Below are 23,754 nucleotides of genomic sequence, written 5' to 3' on the forward strand. Positions count from 1 at the left end.
CACACACACACCAGTGATTGATACGTTCTCGCAGTGGGCTTGAAAAGAGGAGTGGTCAGGTTCTCGTACTACTCAGAAAAGTCAGTCCTCAAACACTTGCAGGCGGCTGAACTGAACAAGCATCATGCTCTGCTTCTTCTTCTTGGTATGTACTAGCAACACCGGCTTTTCTGAATTTATTTCAATTTAATTACACTTGTTTTTTATCTTTGTATTGGAAATGAAAGTGTGACACAATGTCATTTCGAGGCAGCATAATTTCCATTATTATCTATGGAAATCAGTCACTTGTTGTTAGTAAATATAATTTTTCATCACTCTGCTTTTCTACACATCTGCGTTCTGTGTTTCCGTGTCTTACAAGATGTAAAAAGTTATTGTCAAACATAATGTGCAAAGTACAGTTTTCCATGTGATGTAGCTGCTTCTGTGGAACTGGTTCACCAACTATGCAGCAGAGGTTAATTTACAGGTGTACAGGAGGCATTAACTATGAGCTCCAACCTCAAACAAATCATACTTTGCATGTTGTACGTTGTGAGTACCCTGCACTTCAGGTTTGGTTGGCCCTTGGTCTTTCAGGTGAATTATTTGTCGAGCGCAGCATGCTCAGAGCTGCTGAGTCGTCACAGAAGGTCTTGGATCATCGACTCGTTCACCATAGAGGAGGGGCATCCCGGGCCCTTCCCTTATGTGCTGGGAAAGGTGAGAGACCCCCACTGGTCAGACAATAAACCTTTTAGCCAACTTAAATACCAAATTGTATTGATTTACAGACCCATTAATTCTAATAACTGCTGTTACGAATCTTACCATTGGTATGCAAAGCTCTTAGGACTTGCTTTCATTTTTCATTGCTTCTAACCAAATGTAGGTCATGTTTTTTCCTTGGACAAATACAAGTTTCAGGCTCCCCAAAGCCAAGCGTAAAGTGTCTGGTGATGTGTTTTAGATAACTATTGATCGGGACTATCGAGTGAGGTTTGATCTGTATGGGGAAGGAATGGACGAGGAGCCGAAGGGAGTCCTCACCATTGATAAAGAATCTGGCACCTTGTACGTCAACAGGGCCGTGGACTACGAGGAGAAGACAGTGCTGAAGGTTAGACATAGATATCAACATGAAGTAACAACTAGTCAACCACTTTCTTATAAATCACCTAAAAAGGCCTACACACTGATAAGGGATGCACAGTCTGTCATAATTATTGGTATTCAAAAGAACAAACACACTCTGTATTGCTCAGACTAGTATTAAATAATGTGTCTAATTAAGCGATTAGTTTGAATTCACTTTTTTTAACATCTGTTTTGTTTATGTTTCGTCTCTGCTGCTGTTTTATAGTAAAATCAGACCAAAATCAAAGCATAATGTAATCAGCGGAAGGTTTTTTACTAGCAATTAGAGTTTGGAAAGGAAAAGTTAGGTGTTTTTTTTTTATGAGCTTGTATGAGGAACAAAAAGAAAGGCACACCTAAAGAATTCTGTTCATACACAACCGGAAAAAATCTGCCACTTCCTTATAGAGCCCCTCCTCCAACACACACGAACGCGCACATGACCAATGAGGGCACGAGATAAGTTTGTGCCCCGATGGAAGGCTGACACGCAGGTAGGCCATCCAGTTATTTTAGCCGGGCCGGCTAAAATGATTGGTCGTACTTTTTACAGTACTACGGCTTCCACAGATGACATTTTTTAATGGATTTTTTGTCAAAGCACTTAAGATATTCATTGCTATCGGGATGTTAAGAGCATTCCATGGAATATAACAAAAAGTGTATCTCGAGCCGGTTTCTCAAACTTACCTACCTTTAATGTATTGTATTGTAAGTTACATTTTCAAAAATTAATCAAATCAAGTTGAAAATACACAACGCAAAGATATTTTTAGTATCTTTACCTGCAATTCAGTTGAGATTATCATGTTTTCTTCTCATATAACACCTTTTTACCGTTTAATCACATGTTTTCTTTACATTAGGACTAATGTTGAGTCCCATCTTTCAATCTGTAGCTGAGATTTGAGGCAATGAAGACAGATTCGTTGATTGACACCAAATTAGGAGTTGAAATTGGAATATCAGACATCAACGACAATCCACCTCGCTTTCAGAGGGATCTGTTTGAAATCAGCGTTGATGAGGACGCAACACAAGGTAGAGGATATAGTAAAGATGTGATATGCCTTTTCTTGTTTCCTCACAATATCTGGTAAGTACATCCCTTTCTTTGCTTTGTCATTTCCCAACAGGCTGTCATGTTCAGACTATGGTAGCCTACGACAAAGACGAGAGAGGGACGCCAAACTCAACGTTCCACTATGAAATGAAGTCTGTGTCTCCAAACCATCCGGACACTGAGTTCACTATTGATTCTGAGTCTGGGACAATGTCCTTCAAAGGGTGTTTGGATCACGAGGTAAGTGTCTGTACATTGTTTGCTGTAAGTTCATTTATTGCAGCAGTTCTTGTTCTGCAGGGTCTTGGAATGTAAAATGTGACACATGATATATAGTGTCACGTGTACAGAACAGAATGTGCTGTTTTTCTGTTTACTGTCTGAAAACATTTAAGTTATGTTTTAAAACACACCTGTTGTATGTGAAGCAGAGTGAGTTGACCTTCTTTAAAATCTGAAGATGATATGATATATATATATATATAAAAAGAGTATAGCTGCACCCTAACACCTTTAGCTCACTATTAATTGTGCTGATAATGCCACTTTTTGATAATACAATTACCATTAAAGAAGAGAAATGGACCCTGACTGGATGGTAGCCCAGTTCTGTATTTCATAAATCTAATCATATCTTTTTGATTTGCTTGTGTTGAGGTGGCTGAGATGTTCACAGTGGTGGTGGAGGCCAAGGACCACGGTGACGTAGTCAGTCTGTCCAGCTCAAGCACTGTTATCATCCACGTCCAGGACGGCAACAACCACCTCCCAGCCATCAGTGGACAAACAGTGAGCATATTTTCTTTATTTGTTGACATAACAATGATTACACATTAACACACAGTTCTTGGTGCTTTACACCAATGTATGTAGTATGTATACAAAGTTGAGGCAGGTTAAGAAACTGAAAAAGAAACAATTACAATTGTCAATGGCAACTTACATTTTTGTTTAAAACATAGTTGGAATGAAAACCAAAAACAACCAGAGAAACAAAGGATACAAACAAGTGATAAGAAATATTAAAATAGGTTATAAGGAATAAATACAACTGATTCAACTCACATTAAAAAAACACATGTTAACTAGTTTACTTTACACTTTAAATAAGCCATTCCAGCTCTGTTAGTAATAAACAACGGTATAACCCACGCTCATCGACTCCAATATGGGAAAGAAATAGATGCAGATTCCTTTCCCTTGACCTCTGACCTTTTGAATCATACAACAGGGCTCTGGGAAAGTAAAAGAACATGAAATCGGTACGTCTCCTCTGCGGCTGCATACGACAGACAAAGACACGCCAAACAGCGCGGCATGGAGAGCTAAATACACCATTCAGGGCGACGAGGGAGCGCACTTCAAAATAGAAACAGACCCAGACACCAACGATGGGATCCTGACGGTTGTAAAAGTATGAGCTGCTCAGCTGCATAATTTACATTACAGTGACACCCATCTGTAGTCTGGTGTGTAATTAGGTGTAATGTGTATAATTACTGTACCTTTACGTCAGCCATGTTTGTCCTTGTGTGTCTGTATGTATTGTATGATTCAGCCGTTAGACTTTGAGGAGGAGGCCCTGAGGGAGTTGACCATCTCAGTGGAAAATGAGGCGCCATATTTCTCCTGTAAAGTGAAGGAGAGGCCGCCATCAGGCCTCTGGAAAGTTGAAACCAGTAAAGGTGACGTTCCTCCGCCGGACACTGTAAAAGTTAGCATTGAAGTGGAGGATGTCAACGACCCCCCGGTGTTTAGTGTGAGTGTGAAAGAGGTCGTGTTGGAGGAAAACGCACCCATCGGGACGTGGGTGGAGAAAGTGACCGCCGTGGATCCTGACTCTAGTCACGCAAGAGATTTTGTGTAAGTGGGAAGTTCAATCCAACATGTTTTAGCTTATCTGGGAGCTCTTTCACTAAAGCAAGTGGTATTTGTCCACAGGTACAAGGTAGGAAGCGATCCTGCTGGCTGGGTGACGGTGGATCCTCAAACAGGAGACATCACAACAGTCGGGACACCAGATAGAGAATCTCCTCATGTCAGCGACGGCCTCTACACCATCTTACTGCATGCTGTGGATGATGGTAACTGGCACTGACACAAACCAGATTTAAAATTGTATGAAGAAATATACATTTCATTTAAATCCTCACTGCTTTGTGACACTATCTATGTCTCTGTGGCTGGCTTTAGTGACCCCTGACTTTTCCTCCTGTGCCACCAAATGGTCAAAGTTTTCACTCAATCTGTGAAATATCTCAATGGATTTTGAACACAATTTGGTACTGACCTTTATGTTTCCCAGATTATTAACCCTCGAGACTTTGGTTATCATATGAGGTACACATTTGTAATTCTTCATGAAATTTGACACACATTCAAGCCTCACCTCAGGATAACTCTAGCACCACCATCAGGTCATCAATTCTATTTGTCCAATATGTTAGTTTTCTGCCCAAATACCAGCTATACCCAACCTTTGTTATTCCTTGTTGTGTTTATGAAAGTGAGCAAGCATACACCCTACTTCTGGGATGTGGTTAAATAGTCAAGATTCTTATGTATTTTTTTCTCCCTTGACCTTAATGGCAGACGTCATTAGGTCAAGTGAAGGCGTGGAGTAAAATCCAAATGAACGTTCACAAGGCTATGAATTATGCAACAGCAGATGTGATTGTCAAGGCATGGAATTATGGGACGACATTATCTTTTTCATTTCTGTAAAGGACGGTCGAGAGTACCCTATGTTTGAGGAGATAAGAAAAAGGAAAGAATTATACCTTTCTTCAGCATTAGAGAATTAGACCAGGTCATTGCTTAGATGCTTCATGGTCATGTCACAGTAACCTTCCAAAGAAAAAATTGCTTTTTTCGATCAGAGGCTCAGGAATCTGTAATCAAAGTAGTTCAATGTTATTCAGACATGATTCATTTCATTATTTGCACCCATGCTTTCCGTACTGGCTAACTCAAAATCATCTTCAGTGAAAAAGGTCTATTAGCAAATGTTTTCATGCTAACCTGCAAATCTAAGACAGTGAAAATGGTTTGATCATTATACCTGCTGAGCATAAACATGTCTGCAACATCAGTGTGTGTGTTAGCATGCATGATGATAGTATTCAGCTGGAAGTACAGCCTTAAAGTGTTGCTAACATAACTGCATTATGTTTCTATGTTGGATAGGAGTGCCATCCATGACAGGCACAGCCACTTTGAACATCCATGTGACTGACCAGAACGACAACGTGCCTCAGCCAACAGTGGGCTTTGTGGATGTGTGTGTGTCCGACGGCCCCTCCACCACCAACATCTCAGCCTTTGACCTGGATGATCATCCCTACGCGGGGCCTTTCACATTTGAACTGCTGGGTGACGTCAAAGGAAAATGGAAGCTGAATCCCTCACATGGTAGAACTAGTTATATGTGGTAAAATATGTAAAATATAAAAACAAATATTTAATTGTGTGTGATTATTTCTCACAGGGTACACAGCCGGCCTGGTGAAGGAGCCTGGTGTTTATTCCGGACCACACACAGTTGATGTGAAGATCTCTGACATGCAGGGACAGTTTGCCGTGTACAACCTCAGTGTGACCGTGTGTGACTGTAGTGTGACGCCAAACTGCAGAGACCCCCGAAGCACTGCCACAACAGCTGCTCCCGGGGCTCTGGCCATAGTGTTTGCCTCACTACTTTTGATCATGTGTAAGAAACCAAATTCCTTTAGTTTGCATCGCTGTAAAATGTATTGTTACATTTCTGAATATAGGTTGAATCTTGTCGTCTCTGTCTCGCTGACAGGTCTGCTTCTGATGGCAGTGTTCATGACCTGCAGAAAAGAGTTCGCCCCTCTGCAGCCCAGTGATTCCTCTGGAGACACCCTCCTGCCATCAAACATTGAGAATCCAGGAACAGACTGCAAGGTCCGTACTGAAAAAAACATGCAGTTAAAACAAGTGATTTTGATCAAAATGTTTTGCTAATATCAATATGTTTACCCTCTTTCAAGGTAGTCGTACCGGACGATATAGCGGTATGGTTTACTGAGGAGACCCACAGTGACCCATCTAATTGGGGAGGTCAGCATCATGGGATAAAACACAGCAATTTTTCCAAGGTGAAGAAACATGTTCTTATGTGTGATCTGCAGGTTTGTAGAGGGATTGACAAAGTTGCTTTTTTTACAGGTTCTCATACATACATGGAAACATGGCTTGTAAGATTAACCCTTCTCTTTGAAAATGTGGACGTATTGTAACTTAGTTAAGCTCTGCATCACAGTTGTTCCCATCATTTACATCAACAGGAAATGGAGCAAAACTTCATCTACGAATACTTAAGTGATTTCATGAGAGAAGATATGTCCCATCTATACAACGAGAACTGGAACCAGGTGATATGCACCCATTTAAAGATAATTATAATCCGGGCATTCAAATATTAATTCCATCTCCGTTCTCAGACAACTTGGAGATCTCTAATGGCCAATGGCCACCATCACACTCATCAGGTAATACAGTTTGGTTTGTGCTCATTGTTACTTTAAGGCAGCAGCTGAAGAAACTTGATATTTATGAACCTTTTCGTACAGCGTGAGCAAACTAGCACAATGAACTTCCATGCAGCTCTCCAAGCCCTGCTTCATCAGGTAGGCAGTGCACTTTCAGAATCATGTCTACTTTGCAGCAAAAAAGGTGCCAAACATTATATTTAATTAAATGTTTTCACTCCTTTAGCGGCTCTCCTCTCTCCAGGGGAAAGAGGGTGACCTGCTGGACTATGAGCCTCACCTTTATGCAGAGGAGGGCAACTTTGACGTTCCCTCAGAGCTGGAGAACATCATCCTTCCTGACAAGGATTCATACCAGAAAGCACTCAACAACTTGGGCCCCAAGTTCAAGCAACTGGCCTCCATTTGCAAGCCACCACATATACAAAACTGAGCTTTTATGTTTTATATTTTTGTTGAGGGGTGAAATAAAAAAAAAGGTACATTTTGTTACTGGATGCTTTTGCCAATTCACATCAGAGAGGAAATCCATTCTGTTAATCATATGTTATTTATTAGCAACTGTTACAAAGTCCTCCACAGTTTTCTTTTTACAAGTAGGGATGAAAATAAAGTACAGCTGTTCTCCAAAAATACATTTGGAGTTACATTTGGTCAGTCAAGTAGACAGAAATCAAAAACCAAATTATTTGCCTGCTGGCCTGCTGAAAAGACAATTCCACATTGCATTTTACCAGACTACCTAACAATTAATACATTTGCTTCTAGCATGTAGCTGCTGTGTAAAAATAAATTGCTCCCATTTCATATAATAAAACTTTAAATTACAAAATTCCCTGAATGCTCATTTGGGATTAAGAAAATAAATCTTAGTTTCAAATAGAGGAAAAAGGGAGGTACTTTTTAAATAAGTAGAAAACTACAATATTTACAGAAAATGTTAACAAAAAGAAAAACTAAATGCATTTACACCCTCCCACTGCCAATTTTTGGGAGGGGTCTCTGCTCAGGGGTGCTCTGCCCTCTGCGTCCTCGGCCTCTGAATCCTCTGCCTCTCAGTAAGCGGCCTGGAACTCCAAATGTTTCCATGTTCATTTTCTTCTCCTCCGCCCAGGTGGTTCTCCTGAAAATCCACAAAGAAAATATATATTGTTGAGCATGCCAAACGCCTCAGGTAAAAAAACAGCAGAAGTTAGATAATCACCTGGGCTTAAGGTCTGAAGAGATGTTGTCAAAGAAGCATTTGGCTTTGTCGTAGTACTTTTCTACGACAGTGTCCTCTTCCTGCTGCACAACCAGGTTATCCTCGGCATTCACAGAATACACTGCAGAAATGAAACAAAATGCAAATTACACACAGAAATATTTGACATGTGCACTGAAAGTAATTTGACTTGTATCATTTGAAATAACCTTACCCACAACATCCTTCGTGAGATCATCTTTAAACTGAGCATTTGCAGTTTCAAAATCAAAATCAGAATCAAACTGCAAGGTGGTGGCCTTCGAGTTTTTCACCAGAAGTTGGCCTCTGCTTCGGTTCCTAGACCTCCGGTTGCCTGCACACAAGCAACAGATAGTTCAACAGACAGGAGAGCATAATCTTTTGACATTCGTCTTGTTGTTCTTCCATTCTATGATCATTCTTTATAACTCAAAACAGTTGAAACAAAATAAAGATTGCCATTAGGCCAGACATAATAGTGTGTGCATTTCACATTTTGATACCTTGTTTTTGCCTTTGTTTCTGGTTCTCAGCGACTTGGTCTTCAACCTTGGCTGCACTTGGCTGAGATGGTGTCTGACCTAAGGATGTAAAAATGTAATGTTTGGGACTTTTTCTTTAAAATGGAAGTAATGCAAAAATAAAAACAGATTATTTATTTCTCAAGTGGTTGCTTACTGGTGGGTACGTTCTCCTTCTGAACCTGGGCAGAGCGCAGTGTTGGTCGAACAGGCTGTTTGCCCTGTGGCTGGGTAGAAGCCTTTCCCTTTTTCTGGGCCGCCCCAGCCAAAGGCACGGTCTGAACAGCCTGCTCCACCATGGGAGCTCTTCTGGCTGGGATGCCATGGTGTCCTGGTACATAAAGGAGCAGGAACAAACATGGTGGGGCTTGATCAACTGCTGATACATGAGAAACAGCCCCTATGATTGCATAAAGCTCTAACAAATGTCTAAAATATTTTAAAAATCTAGTGTACCTAGGCCTAGTGCTGCACTGTACTGCTGGTTCAGTAGAGACGTAGCAGCCAGCTGGTTGTAGGTGGGCATCATGTCTCTGTATGAACTCCACCGGGGATGATACGCAGCCAAAGAACTGCCCATGGATGACTACAAAAATAATGATGTACAGACAAAAGTACAACTTTTTCAACTTGCATTATAAATGAATCTACTCATTTGAAATAGCTTTTCTCAGAGCCACTCACCTGTACAATAGCAGGGTCCCGAGGCAGTACATGGTGTTGTTTTGGAGGCTCGGACACGGTGATATCTTTAATGTCACTTCCTCTGAAGATTATGTATTCATACATTTCATCTTTGGGTGGCACTGGTCTATCTGCGCGCCGGTCCTCTGTCCCATAGGATCTAACTGTTCGGATATAAAGTTGGACAAAAGTTTGGTTTACCTCCAATATAATGTCAAGTCTACAAACATGAACAAAGTCATTATGCATTAAGTTGTGCAGAGATAATTGTCGATGACTAAAACCACATGTCGTTTAGGCCTCTGCACTTACCTTTGGCTAGCGCAACCGTGGACCGATCAGTGTCGACAGACGACAATATCCCCTCATACCGTATCTGCGCTTTGGATATCAAACTTATTTTACTGCCAATATATGGGGTCCCTCCTCCGGAGCTCATCTTTGCAGCAAAAATGTGTTAAGTGAAAAGCAGCCTCTCAATCACAGAGCATTAAACCACGACACGCATCAGACAAGATCTAATCAGCTGTGTCCGCAATTAGCAGGCACCTGTGCGCTTTATAAGATTGCCAGTGACGCACGCACCTCTTTGCTGATGGCCCATGCACCTGTGCGTAAAAAGGGGTTCGTTTCTTTAGCCACACGGCGTACACCACAATAAGTAATCAATACGTAAGTGTGAAGCGAGTCTGCGGAGTTTGCAGCCTTAGAAAAACTGCACACGCTATTGGCATGACAAGCACAAAGGCATAAACAATTACACTAATGTGAATGTATATTACCACATTGAAGACACAACTAGCAATTTGTTTAAGGTTTACATGTGTACCATGTGACTTGCACATATCAATATGTTTGGCGTAAATGTTATCCATTGTTAAAAGAGAACATTTAAAATAAACCGATTCATTATTATAAATCTATTTTATTATTATTATTATTATTATTGTTATTACATTTATTTATTTGTGCACTGCTCAAGATCATTATAGAATAGCCCGATTACATGTTAGAAATTAAACTGAAAAATAAATTGAAACAGTGTAACATTTGAAAAAAGGATATTTAAACTTGAGCTATTCTATTTCCTGTTAAGTACCATAGTTTAATAAATATCCCGTTCTTTACATTTCCATAGTATTTGTCATATAGGCTATCAAATGTCATTGCCCTTTGGGTTATGTTTCACATTTGCATTATTATCTGGAAAAGTAGCCAACACAGTTTATTTGCCATTAAAGTGTATTTGCCATGCAAAATTCCTCACAGCTGTGACTAAAACTGATATGTAAACTGTATAGCCCACCAGAAAAGGACTTTATAGTAAGGTTGTCATTTAGAACTGCAACATGTCTAGTCTAACATATTTTATAAATTACATTGGGATTCACATTTTAACGCGTAAATGAAAGAAAGAAAAACACACTTTATTTGCATTGCATCTATACGTCAGCGTAAGTCCCATGACTGCTGACAGCACTGTACAATAGGCTATTTCCTCTCTTGGAGGAGGGTGGGGCGCCCTCAAACGCCTCTTTACAACAGCTACTTCACTTGTTGGCCAACACACTGCAGCCATCTTGCTCAGCGCATCAAGAGTGAGTAAACTCTAAAATTAGGTGTGTTGGCTTGTCGTAAACCCCGATATCCTTCTCCCAATAGTCACACGGTGCAATTCTGAAACAGAATAGCTATCGTGAAGGCAGAAAGACGCTGGCGGCAATGTAACATTTGATGAAAACATTTTCGTCTCCGGTACGATGTTGTTCCGTCTCATGCATCCCCTGGAATGACAGCTGAAGCCATTGGTACCGCCTTTTAGAATGCCGAACAGCCAATCACAGCTCTCGAAAATCCCCGCACGGAGACGTTTAGTCGTTGTGCGCAGGCGCATGTCACTCGGTAAGCCCCTCACTTCTCACAAGCTCACAGGAGTGTGAAGATGGCGGTGGGGTCTGGCATGCTAGACGAGCCTTTTTCACACACAGAGGTGAATAAAGCGGTAGTTTGTCATCCCGAACAGTCTGTAGAGTCACACCTGTCGTTCTTGTGTCACAACAACCACTGTGGTAGGCACGAAGCAGCCGGTAATAACATGGCGAGCTAATGTCCAGCTGGGACTTGGTCAAGACGATTGCCAAAGCAGGTACGCTGTAAACTACTAATGTTGTTTTCCTCTTTGTCTCTCCGAGTATACACGAAAAGCAAGCGAAGGAGCTGACTGATAAAAACAGTACATGTGAAAGAGTCTTGCCCCATCACATTCAAGAGTGTTTGTGCTGCTTTCTAAACAAGTTGGAGTGCAGGGGGGTCTCATCATATAACGAGCTCTCCATGGTTCAACTATGGATGCACTGACGCACAGCACAGACTCCAGCTCGGGACACGAACCTGGCAAAAAACTTGTTGTTAGTGACGGAGTAACTTCTCTCCTCAATCACCAGGGGAAAGTAGTGCATACTTTCAATGGGAGCCAAACTATGGACTCTCACAATTCAGGAAGCGGGGGGGCGACAGCGACAAGTGGCACTACTAACAACAACAGCAATGCGATATCTGTCACTGCTATCAACAGTGGACCGGGGGTGTCGAAAGGGCTGCTCGGTGCTGCTACAATGCACCCCTCGTCCAACAGTGTCATTCAGACGCCGCTCATGAACTCCCAGACTGCTTTGAGCCCGGCAACAACAGGAGCCACTGTGACCCTCGTCAGGCCGCCTATGCAAACCACGGGGTCGGGAGCAACTTTGAATGGGAACAATAATGCGAGCCATGCTGCTGTGGTTGCCAATGCATTTGGTCACACAGGTACCATCGGGTCACACAGCCCGCTTGTAAACAATGCGTCCAGCGCAGGCTCGCACATAATCAAGGCAGAGCCCCCCACCACAATAATACAGACAGCCCCACCGCCGGCTGTCACTCCGGGGGTCGTCAGCTCTCCCCGGTTCCCCACGACAGGAGCTCCCGGTCCAGGCCTGATCCGAGCCTTCACGCCTCAGATGTTGGCCCCCAGGCTCCAGCAGACCTCCCCGGGACAGCCCAGCGTTCATAACATCCAGCTACCCCCGGGTGAGTGAAATCAGAACTTTTTTACTGTATGTGCACAGGCATTTATTTACTCCAAACTATTGTTTTCATTTGATGGCACCCAGAGGATTGTTGACATCCACCTGGATACATCTTAATCTTCTAATACATAGACATATTGATTTGTTTCTAGAATTTGGGCTATCTATGTTGTAAATGGTGTATCTTTTTCATTTACACACAACTTCTATTACACGTCTGTCCGTCCTTGGAAAGGGACCCCTCCTCTGTTGCTCTCCCTGAGGTTTCTTTCATGTTTCCCCATTAACTGTGGGTTTTTACTTGTGAGGGTCTAAAGACACATCGTGTCGTGTTCATATTCTGTATAAAATGTAAAGACCCCTGAGACAAATGTAACATTCCTGATATTGGGCCATATAAATACACTATGATGAATTTGCCTCTGTTTAATTACCTTAAAATTAGACATGGAATGATTGTATATTGGTTAACCAACATCCAATACAGAAATCATACTATATAAAGTAGGTTATGTGTCTGCACCAGATTCCTTAAATAACACTTAACTGTTATGATTTATGGTTCAGGGATGGTGCTCGTACGCAGCGAGAGCGGACAGCTGCTGATGATTCCTCAGCAGGCTCTCGCCCAGATGCAGGCCCAGGCTCAGGGAGGCATGGCACCGCGGACCGCCACACCAACAAGTGTACCTCCTGTCCAGGTAGGATCATCACACAGTCTAAGAAGAAGCATTATATATGACTTACCTCATGTGCAGGCCAGTACTTCAAAGAACATGTTCAGCTTCAGTGTAAGTACAAAATAGTTATGTTAGAGGTCATGTGTTGGTATTTGGAAACTTGTGAGCTGGTGGACTGTCGGGGGATGACCACCCTACTTGGTGCCACAATGGGGGGAAAAACCCAGCTTAATGCCCATTATAGATAAAATATGATAAAGTCCCCTGCTTACATGGAAAACACCTTTTTGCAGTTTCCTCAACGGTAGCCCTACCAGTAGAGAAAATCGTGATAAAGTTCCCTCATGTGACCCTAAGATTGAGAAGACATGAAGCATTGCAGTACAGGCTAAAACACTCTTCTTTTCTTTCCACCATTCTGTTGTAAAATACATAGCTTTATGTATTTAGATGTAATAAAAGTAATTTTCAGGTTTGATTAAACTGAGTGTTTCACATCTTGCTTTATGCCTTGTCTCAGGCTCCTGGAAACACCATCATCAGCAGACAAGTGGCTCCCAGCACCATCATCCGCCAGGGGGGTCCGACCCCAACACCCCTCACTGCGACCACCACTCTTCACAGACCCCCTGTCCTTCAGGTAACCCCGTGTGTTGCTGTCAAATAAGTTGTTATTATTTTCATTTGGCTTGTTGCACAGTGTTATGTGTGCATTACTTGCACGAGCTGCACACTTAATGTTGGCACTTAGTTCCTTATTACTGCTTGATTATTTTATTATAGATAATGATATTACCATTTTATGTGTAGATGTCACACTAGAAGGATCTTATGAGTGCATTTTTACTCAATGAAGAGGATGCAAACTCCTTCTGAAAGATGTGCCTTCTGCATAAATGGTTTCCTGCCTTGGGTTATTGGTAATCCTGAACCTTGTTTCCTGGATTTAATAAAGAGTTCAGACCTAAACGTCCAAAGAGTTTGTTACACGCACTGAAACATGTAAGTAGATTTGCAAATCAACAAATAAATCAATCACAAAATGATAAAATCATACAAATCATAATACTGGAGTGCTGACAGTTTTTCCTAATGTTTCAAACCAACACACTGAGGTCATTTTTTGAGAAAAAGTGCACCTTACTGAAATGCTGTTCAGGAAAACAGCACCTGTTTCCTCTGATGGACCTGACGTTTGATGCATGGTTCAACTTTGAAGCAACTCTAAAACCAACACTCATCTGTGATGAATTGAAACTGGGGGTTTAAAATGTTTGAACATCCTAAATAACATGTGACGATTTTGATGTCTGTTTTCCCAGAGTTCAGTTGGGGCTGCAGTAACAGGAATGACCCCCAGGACCGCCAGCCCGTCAGCTGGGAGCCAACTTCCCCCGATATCAGTGAGCAAAGTGAGTTGTGCGATCAGAGAGAGCTGGATGTCAGTGTGTACTCTAAACAACTACAGATGTATAACAAAGGGTGAAGCATGCAGCTATGTATCACATTTTTAATCACAATTGAGACCTGATTTTGTTAATCACTTCTGTGTTTTTGGCAGGAGACAATGGAGAATGTGAAGAAATGTAAGAACTTCCTGTCCACACTGATCAAGCTGGCCTCCACTGGGAAGCAGTCCACAGAGACTGCAGCGAATGTGAGAGAGCTGGTCAAAGAGTTATTGGTGAGTGAGCCACATACACAGGACACACACATCTACCTGTCAACTGCTATAATGTGTCTCACGTTTGAGGTTATTGACACAAGTAGATAAATATAATTGTTTCATATTTTGTTGAGCTGTGCTCCCTTTTTACAAAATGACAGAAATCTATCATTTTGTGAGCCTGTGAGTTTCAAGCCACATTTCCATGTTACATATTTTACATTGTTTTATGTCTTTTTAGATAGCACTGTTGAGGAACCTGCGATCTAAGTTTTTCATAATTACACTGTAGTTTTATATATATGTTATGAGAATAAAACTTTGAATCTTGAAAACCTAAACCACAGCTAAACCAGAGAAACACTTAGACAAAAAAAACAAAAACTTGAAGCTTTATTTAGTGTTTTCACCTGTTTAATTACTGAAGATTAGGAGACCTCTGAGGATAATTCTGCTCCCGCTAAAAAACAGTACAATAAACATGAAAGGAATCCTAACCAGGAGAAACTGACTGCAACGATGGAGAAGACAACAAATCACACACTACTTTAAAACGTCACAAAACGTCTTCTTTATTGTTTCATAGAAAGCCTCCCATTGACAGAAAGTTACGTATTGTCAATCAACAAGCTACAAGGCCAGCTGTGATTTAACAGTGTTGTCAAAGACAAGCATCAGCTGTCCCTGCAGATGTGACCGCTCTCACTCACTTTTTATTTCATCCTAGGAGGGCAGACTGGAGGCTGAGGAATTCACCAGCAGATTGTACAAAGAGCTCAACTCCTCCCCCCAACCCTACCTTGTGCCTTTCCTCAAGGTAAGAAAGCTTATTTTCTAAATTCATTTTCACTGACATCCCTTCCAGTAATGTGTATGTTCTTGGTCCACAGGAGACTTTGATAAAACACGTCATCTTTATGTGTGCTCTGTGTTTCTGCAGAGAAGCCTCCCAGCCTTGAGGCAACTCACCCCAGACTCAGCAGCCTTCATCCGGCTGAGTCAGCTCCCGGTGCCAGCCTGTAGTACGGTCCCCTCCACCGCCCCCGTCCCCACCTCGGTGGTCCTGGGCAGCCCTTCTCCCCGCCTCATGACCCCCGTCAGCAGGCCCCAGCTCCAGACAGGCATCAGCAAACCAGGACCTGCCCCCTCACTGGTAAACTAACTAATACATGAGTCAGATGGCAGCTCGACTCCAATCTGCAAAGTTTATATCAAATGAGGCATCTCAAATATTTTCAACACTAAGTAATCATGAAACTATGGTAAAATAATTACATAATCAGCATGTGGACCTTTTACCCTTGCAGGTTATCCAGCCTCAGCAGCAGAGAACAATGTTAAGACCTCAGGTAGCCTTACCGACGCCCACCATGGTGGCCCACAGGAACCAGGCCCCCGGCCGCATCATGCTGGGCCAGCAGCACGTCCAGCTGCAGCCAGGTGAGGACCTCAAGGTCAACACAAAGTCATGATATGTGCAGTGGACAAATAAAACCAGCTTCTTTTTTCAAATGATCCCAATGAGAACAGAGCGCATGCCATCGAAAGCGGCCTCCTCTAGACAAAGTGCAGCGCCCTGCGTCTTTTCTCCCAGCGCTGAGCCTTTTTCTGTTGACCGCTGTAACGCTTCAAGTATTTCAACTTTCCAGAAAAGCGCTGGTCGTCACTGTAGAAAGGACATGAAAAGCTTGTTTATGGCCGAATCTGTCAGACACAAACCATCACAACAAAGACCAAAAGTCCTGTTTGTTGGTGCAGATTTGTCGGCTGGACACCGGATGTTGCTGACATTAAATGTGTGACTTTTATCGTCCCCCTCCCTCACTATATGGCTGTCAGACTTAGCGGTGACAAGCTCATACATATACATTTGACTTCCTGCCAGGAAAATGCACTTTGTGGACATAGGCCCTAAAACATCTAACATACATATAAACCACCTAATGGAAAGCTAAGGATAACACAATGTGGTAAAAGCTCATAACACATTTGTCTGTGCATGTGTGTGCTGCTCCTTGGGTGACTCGTCCTATTTATTGTAATTATGTGTCTTTTCTAGTTCCTGTGAAGACGGAGGGTTCACCTTTTCCGAGGCAAGTCTCTGCTGCAGCGCTGACCCTCGCTCAGAGGAACAAGCTGAGAGAGGCGGGGGGCTTGTTCAAGTAAGAAGAGAAAAGCTGATTTCAAATCAACCCTACTGTACATGTAGTTTAATCAAACAAGTTCTCGTATTAGCATCACTCGAAGGTGATCAAAATACCGCGGGGAACCTTTTTTAACTAAGTCAGCAAAGGCAAGGCACGTTTATTTATATAGCATCTTTCAACACAAGGCAATTCAAAGTGCTTTACCAAATACCAAAAAACATTTAGGGTAGTAAGATAAAGTGCAGTGGAAAAACAATTATATTTGAAAACAGTTATTAAAAAGCAAAGAGTAAAAGTACAACTAGCTAAAATAGAATTAGACAGGTAGAAAAAACAGGTACAAATAAATAAATGTAGAAATTAAAGGTGGGGTAGGTAAGTTTGAGAAACCGGCTCGAGATACACTTTTTGTTATATTCCATGGAATGCTCTTAACATCCCGATAGCAATGAATATCTGAAGTGCTTTGACAACAAATCCATAACAAAATATCATCTGTGGAAGCCGTAATACTGTAAAAAGCACGACCAATCATTTTAGCCGGCCCGGCTAAAACAACTGGATGGCCTACCTGCCTGTCAGCCTTCATCTGTGCACAAACTTATCTCGTGCCCTCATTGGTCATGTGCGCGTTCGTGTGTGTTGGAGGAGGGGCTCTATAAGGAAGTGGCAGATTTTCTCCGGTTGTGTATTTTGAAATTCTAGCGATCTCGAGCCGGTTTCTCAAACGTACCTACCCTACCTTTAAAGCTATTTTAATCTCATTGTCAGCATACCTTGTATAGCTACAGGTTATGTAGAGGAAACACATATTGTGATTCTTGAAACGCCTCCATTTGTTTACAGGGATGATGACGACATAAACGATGTGGCCTCCATGGCTGGAGTGAACCTCTCGGAGGAAAGCGCTAACATCCTAGCTACCAATTCTGGACTAGTGGGAGCGGTGACGCGGTCCTGTAAGGACGAGGCGTTCCTCTCCTGCGCCCTCCTGCAGAGGAGGATGATGGAGATCGGTGAGACTCTTACAACATGAGCGACGATACAGCTCCTCTCCATCCAGACCCTAAAGCCCCGGATGTCTCCGTTTGTTTTCCAGGCAGGAAGTACGGTGTGACCGACCTGGGGGCCGACGTGGTGACCTTCGTCTCCCACGCTACGCAGCAGAGGCTACAGACCCTGCTGGAGAAAGTTTCCCAAGTAGCCCAGCAGAAGAGCTACCCCATAAAGGTTTGTTTACAGCATTATCCAAGAGACTTATAGAAGTTTAAATTCACCTTTCCCCATGGTTTTGCAGTAAACACATATTGCTGGTGCGAGGATCAAGGAATGACATTTGTACCTGCCACCTAAAATGTATTTTAAACCGAAGGTATGAATAGTCAGGGATTAAGGTTACAAGACATACATCATATTTGCAAATGATGTCTTTATTAAACAAGGACCATGCTTGTATTTTAAATACATTTCAGAAGTGGCAGACACATTATTTGAGTTGCCAGTGACCTGCCACAGTGTTAGCTGATTATAACACATCATTTCAAACCCTGTCTATGACATTCAAAGCTCATGTGTATTTACTTTGCTCCTTTTAGCATGCAAACCACAGATACCTCGTATACCTTTTTGGGGTCCACATATATGCCATAATGTCTCCTGTAATCTTTAAGGCTGTTCTGGGCCAAAGTATAACATTGTAACTTGTCCGTGTGTCGGCAGGAGGACGACAGTTATGAGCAGAGCAGCGATGTTCGTGCTCAGCTCAAGTTCTTTGAGCAGCTGGACCAGCAGGAGAAACAGAGGAAGGAGGAGCAGGAGAGGGAGATCCTCCTGAAGGCAGCTAAGGTACAGTGACCACTCCACTGACACACATTTACACTCAATGGTAGTCAAAGGTAATGGTGTCTCTTTGTGTCAACTAGTTAGGGGATTATCTGTGGATTCAGAAACCTTGTGTCTGAATAGAGTGTGCATAAATACCCTTAGAAAATGAACTGATAGGATTTTATTCATTTACTTTCTGTAATGTATACATGAATAAATAAAATATTCGAGATTTGATCTAATGCAAAATTCACAATGCACTTTGTGGCAATGACTCTTACATTCAGCAGGCAGTCCATTGAACATACTCTGGGTTCAAACAGACTGACTGCAGTTTTAAGCATCATGTTTTATTATTTCAAGGCCTTTGTGACTTTTTTAGATTTTGACCACTTTATGAATAATAGCAGATGTGTTATAATTAAGCAATAGCTCACGACAGGCCGTGGTATATGCTCATTATATCACAGCTAAGGGGCGTGGTTCGGCCCGACGCGAAGCGGGTGGTCAACAACCCCCTTAGCGGTCTGAGGTATCTGCTGCATGCAGTTTGCTTTTCAGCCCAACTGTATACAGTTAAATCGACCGGACTTCTTTCTACAGATGTGAGCGTCCTTAACAACGGTCAATAAGTCCTTGTTGCACATTATCCCTTACATGTTTCCATCTTAAGCTTTGTTAGTTAGTTAGTTTCGTAACGGACGTAATGTAACAGTTGTAACGGTTGTAGCTTTTCTCAGACGCGGAGGGATACTGACTTGTTGTGAAAAGTAACTACAATTCTACCCGTGATATACGCTCATTATATCACGGCTAAGAACCAATCAGATTGCTTGATTTGACTTGTCCGTTTTATAAATGCTGTTATATTTTGTGTCTATTGAATGTGTTGGTTTCTCAAAGATATTCACTTCGCCAGAGGAACATTAATATTCTTTAGAGTTTTACTAAAGGTCGGCCCTGATTGATTTCAACTCTGTTCTGTTGGAACATTTTCGAACAAATGTACTGTTTGATATATTAAATGGCACTGGTGACACATTTACAGCACCAAATTAAATGCTACTAGGTACGTGACTTTAGGAATAAATAATATTTAACACATTTAAATATAGTTATTGATGGATATGTGAATTTTCTAGAAACTTGAACTCACAAGTAATTGATGTAGATTCTGCAATACGAGAAAGTATTTCATTGAGTTCTAGCTAATGGGCAAACACCTGCCATTTCCCCCTCATCTCTGACCCTGTTTGACCTGGGATTTGGCCTTTCTGCCCAACAGTAATCAATTCTGTCTTTCTTTGGCCTTTCAGTCTCGAGCTCGGCAAGAGGACCCAGAGCAGCTGCTTCTGAAACAGAAGGCAAAAGAGGTAGGATGAGAGGACGAGGAATAAGTGTCTGTTGTATGTTTTCGCACTGTATGCTTGATATCCGTGTTGCTGTCTGTGTTTTCCAGATGCAGCAGCAGGAGCTGGCTCAGGTGAGGCAGAGGGAGGCCAACCTGACGGCTCTCGCTGCCATCGGACCGAGGAAGAAGAGGAAGCTCCTGGACTCTCAGTCCTCCTCCGCTGCAGCCGAGGTAACGCTACGTACCATACAGATGGGCTCACAGCTGATCATAGATCCTGTCATGGAGTCACCTTATACCTTTGGCATCTTCCTTAACAACCTTTGTCATCCTCACCCGACAACAGTGTTAGTTTTATCGGCTATTTCATATATTCATCTTACTCTTGCTCTTTAGATTTATTAACATATTTCACATTTGAGTCATTTTATCCTTCATAGTTTCAGTTATAACAAATTAAAATGGTTTAGTCAACAAAGTCATTACCCTTTAGTGCTGAATCAAATGTCCTGTTTGAGTTATCAGATTTAATTAAGTTTCCGTCATTTATTCTAGCCGAATAAAAACAAGTTGTCATTTTATTCAAACTTATTTCGGATCATTTGTTATTATTTTATAATGAGAAACGCAGGTTGAATGACTTTGAATTTGGCTTTGCTCCTGACTAGTGAGTAATATAGTGCACGCAGTGGTTAGTCGTACACACCTGGCCCATTGAAAGAGTCAACGGCCACTAATTTACAAAAATATGATGAATAAAATAATCCTGACCCAAATTATAAACTATGTTTTAGTATTTTTCCGTCAAAGATATTGCATGTTGATATCGTCACAGTTAGTGTTTGATAACGTCGTCCGCTCATCGTCATAGTCTTGGGGAAAAGGTCTTGGTGAACATATTTCTTCATACTCATTGTTAACAGAATCAACGCTGCGCTGCAGAGAACCTCTCTTTATGATACTTAATTAGTATAAACTGGAGACTGATTGGAGAGCAACGTATGAGTCAAACTTTAAAAAAGACACCAGCTCTGTCGATGTAAAACACTGGTTCTAGAAACGGCTAATGTTAGCACTAACAGTCAGTTATCTACTCCGCCAGACAAAGTTTCTGACGAGCTGACACTGACTGAGACCTGTCAGTCATCTGTGCACCTCACATATCTCGGAAAATAAAATAATGAAGCCTCTTGTTGCTTCTGGCAGAGCATGTCAGTCGACTCTCCTTATCACACCAGTCACACTCATTTAGCACGATGACACGGTCCTCCTAACGTCACACACCTTACCTCTCGGAGAACAGCTGCTGCTCTGCCGCTCAGAGCCTCTGCTCATCACTGGTATTGATTCAGTTAATTGATTTCTCCTCTGACCTCAACCCTCTCTCTGTGCTAGATTTTAATAGCCATGGGGATAGTTGTTTTTGATATATATACGCTATATACTCCGTGCTTTGGGTTCTGCTCTGATTAGTGGGGGGGGGGGGTTTCTCTCCACATTCAATTGTTTACTGTTGTTTTGAATCACTAGGGAGCATCAACAGAAGGAGAGCCTGTTCTGTGTAATAACCGTTTGCTGAAAGAAAATAGCCCGGTATTATTCAGGAAACATTATTTACCTACTTCGATAAAGGTTGCAGTAATTTAGAGTTTGTGTTTGTTCCTTTTTTATAATATATATTGGAAAAACAGATGTCGCAGAGTTTTGTATTCTGTCCAATTTGCTGTAGCATTGAATTGTTAGTGGGGAAGTTCCTAACAACAAACAACAGGGAATAACACTTTAACAAAACACTATTGTATGTGTCTGAGGGTTCATAGTGATTCACTGCATGTATCAGGAAAGAGGTTAGAAACCACTACTTCATCCAACATTTCCCTAACAGACTACACACACACACACACACACTCACACTCACACTCACACTCACACTCACACTCACACTCACACACACACACACACACACACACACTAGTTTGAATCTGAATAGTTCGTAGACACATATCGACAGACAGATACACACTCACACACACTCCCATTCATACCAAATGGCTCTCTATTTCAACAATTGTTCCCATAGTTTCTGCCAAACCTCTCTGCTGGTTTGCTAGTTTTATTGCACTCTATTGCAGTATGAAGTTGATATTTTATTAATCAAATAGTACGCTTGTATTTAGTTGAGTTCCTTCAAAATCTTTCTATAAACTGCCTTGGCACCTGCAGAAGTAGGGCTACCACCTGGGGTTCTAATAAATAGTAATATTAGTAATAACGGACTAGACTGCATTTCCTTGGACTTTAAGTGTAAAACAGGAGTGCACAGGGAAGACATGATGGTGCTTTAAACAGGGCACCTACTCGGACACCATGCTGCTCCTTGTGGCTCAACATATTTCATACAAAATATTGTGTTTCTGTAACTTTGAAAAGTGTAAAAGACAAGTCTGTGAAGGTGCATGCATGGCCAAACTCTTGAGATACATTTTTTTGTGGCAACTCATCGGGCTGTGAAAAAAAGACAAACATTACTGACCCCCCACCCTAAACCTGAACCTCTCCCCTCTCTCTCTCCTCCCCAGGGGTCCGGGTCAGGTCCCTCCCTCTCCGGCGGGGCGGGGTCTTCGGGCTCCAGGCCGACGCGGCAGCGAATCACACGCGTCAATCTCAGGGACCTGCTGTTCTGTTTGGAGAACGAGAGATTTTCCAGTCACTCCCATTTCCTCTACAAGGGCTTTCTCAAATAGACTGGATGTCAGAGGGGAGGGGAGGGAGCCGCTGGTGGAGAGATCAAACGCTCCCTCCACGCAGAGAGACTCTTTTTAAATGAGGAGGAGGAGGGCAGAGGTTTTCCAGATAAACCTGATAATCTGATGAACAGAAGCAGCCACGTTGGATGGCCTCTCTCTCCTCAAATAATGATCAGAGAAATGGACAAATGCTAATTACTGTTCAAGAAAGTGCAAAGATGGATGTGTGTTACAAGAGGGTTTATGAATGAACACTTTTCAATTATGCACAGAACAGTAACGTTTATAATCAGATGATTTGTGTTAGCAATGGACATCGACACATTTGTTTTTAATAGACAACTAATTTTTATTGAATATTGATTGTAGATTTCTCCTTTTTTCTTTTTAACTGAATTAGTTTGAACTCCGAACTGTGTAACCTACTGAGTTGCCTTCTTAACTATGAATAAGCCATATAGCCATCGCGAAGCAATTAACCCTGCTGTCACTCACGAAGCAGTAGTCATCTCCAGTAGGCTACTTGATTTTATTGTCAGCATATTTATTTACTAAACTCAAGCTTAAATTAATGTTTAGTTATTTATTTTAATTTCATGTGAAGCTTCAGTCGTTTCATGTAGTTTAAATGCAACGTGCATTTGCCTGCTTAGGATATGTTTAAAATCAACGTAGACATTGTAGTTTGGTGAATAGATTTTAGTGCGTGAAGAAGAGGTTTATTCTTCGTATTTTCATGTTTTAAATCGTTAATTTAAAATGTATTTGATTTCTAAATAGATGGCTTTTAAACCCTTATTATATACCAAACTTGCATCTACCTGAAAGCGATCTCTATTTTTGTAGCTGCCCACCAAGACACATTTGTACTCTTTCAATATTGACTGACGGTGTCCTCCGACTCAGCAAGGTGCAGTTTCCTCCTGTATATTTGTAAATGTTACACCTACAGTTTTACACATGGTTTTGTATAGAGTTGAGAATTTACCCACCCAGAATAAAGAAAAACACATTTTCTCTATTAAAATGTTTGAATAAATAATGATTTTACAGTAACTGGTTGAGGTTTGTTGTTTGTTGTACGCCACCAGGGGGCAGCATTGCATTAATATAACAGTGTGTGTGCTGCGTGAGGCACTGAG

At 41.8% G+C, this 23,754-nt stretch overlaps 3 protein-coding genes across 3 annotated transcripts; 2 read left to right on the forward strand and 1 right to left on the reverse strand.

Moving 5' to 3' along the window:
- The first annotated feature begins 106 nt into the window (after window positions 1-106).
- Window positions 107-7,147, forward strand: cdh27 (cadherin 27). Its single transcript, XM_034121564.1, has 17 exons — window positions 107-145; window positions 583-705; window positions 953-1,102; window positions 2,019-2,160; window positions 2,256-2,422; window positions 2,840-2,971; window positions 3,414-3,596; window positions 3,741-4,045; window positions 4,124-4,266; window positions 5,369-5,593; window positions 5,670-5,891; window positions 5,988-6,109; window positions 6,196-6,303; window positions 6,493-6,579; window positions 6,649-6,696; window positions 6,778-6,834; window positions 6,923-7,147. The coding sequence occupies exons 1-17, from the start codon at window positions 125-127 to the stop codon at window positions 7,127-7,129; spliced, it is 2,442 nt and encodes an 813-aa protein (XP_033977455.1). The 5' UTR covers window positions 107-124; the 3' UTR covers window positions 7,130-7,147.
- An 80-nt stretch (window positions 7,148-7,227) lies between these two features.
- Window positions 7,228-9,794, reverse strand: LOC117475411 (protein LSM14 homolog B-B-like). The gene is made up of 8 exons (XM_034121565.1): window positions 9,439-9,794; window positions 9,127-9,290; window positions 8,899-9,028; window positions 8,600-8,773; window positions 8,425-8,502; window positions 8,115-8,255; window positions 7,901-8,021; window positions 7,228-7,819 (listed from the first exon to the last, which is right to left on the reverse strand). Exons 1-8 carry the CDS (start codon window positions 9,563-9,565, stop codon window positions 7,663-7,665), a joined length of 1,092 nt encoding a protein of 363 aa, XP_033977456.1. The 5' UTR covers window positions 9,566-9,794; the 3' UTR covers window positions 7,228-7,662.
- A 1,677-nt stretch (window positions 9,795-11,471) lies between these two features.
- Window positions 11,472-23,668, forward strand: taf4a (TAF4A RNA polymerase II, TATA box binding protein (TBP)-associated factor). The gene is made up of 15 exons (XM_034121830.1): window positions 11,472-12,198; window positions 12,765-12,898; window positions 13,398-13,517; window positions 14,200-14,289; window positions 14,439-14,561; window positions 15,271-15,360; window positions 15,484-15,696; window positions 15,851-15,983; window positions 16,603-16,705; window positions 17,537-17,706; window positions 17,790-17,920; window positions 18,410-18,535; window positions 19,831-19,887; window positions 19,974-20,096; window positions 22,445-23,668. The coding sequence occupies exons 1-15, from the start codon at window positions 11,472-11,474 to the stop codon at window positions 22,607-22,609; spliced, it is 2,505 nt and encodes an 834-aa protein (XP_033977721.1). The 3' UTR covers window positions 22,610-23,668.
- Window positions 23,669-23,754: the final 86 nt, after the last annotated feature.

The sequence above is a fragment of the Trematomus bernacchii genome, unplaced genomic scaffold (assembly GCF_902827165.1).
Source record: "Trematomus bernacchii unplaced genomic scaffold, fTreBer1.1, whole genome shotgun sequence".
Taxonomy (NCBI): Eukaryota; Metazoa; Chordata; class Actinopteri; order Perciformes; family Nototheniidae; genus Trematomus; species Trematomus bernacchii.

Coding starts and splice junctions, on each gene's coding strand:
- taf4a (XM_034121830.1), top strand. CDS start 11,472: ATGGATGCACTGACGCACAGCACAGACTCCAGCTCGGGACACGAACCT. Junction 16,706..17,536: donor GAGGCGGGGGGCTTGTTCAA/GTAAGAAGAGAA, acceptor ATTTGTTTACAG/GGATGATGACGACATAAACG. Junction 17,921..18,409: donor AGAAGAGCTACCCCATAAAG/GTTTGTTTACAG, acceptor GTGTGTCGGCAG/GAGGACGACAGTTATGAGCA.
- cdh27 (XM_034121564.1), top strand. CDS start 125: ATGCTCTGCTTCTTCTTCTTG. Junction 2,161..2,255: donor TGATGAGGACGCAACACAAG/GTAGAGGATATA, acceptor ATTTCCCAACAG/GCTGTCATGTTCAGACTATG. Junction 3,597..3,740: donor GGATCCTGACGGTTGTAAAA/GTATGAGCTGCT, acceptor TGTATGATTCAG/CCGTTAGACTTTGAGGAGGA.
- LOC117475411 (XM_034121565.1), bottom strand. CDS start 9,565: ATGAGCTCCGGAGGAGGGACCCCATATATTGGCAGTAAAATAAGTTTG. Junction 9,291..9,438: donor CACGGTTGCGCTAGCCAAAG/GTAAGTGCAGAG, acceptor ATATCCGAACAG/TTAGATCCTATGGGACAGAG. Junction 8,503..8,599: donor GAAGGAGAACGTACCCACCA/GTAAGCAACCAC, acceptor TTACATCCTTAG/GTCAGACACCATCTCAGCCA.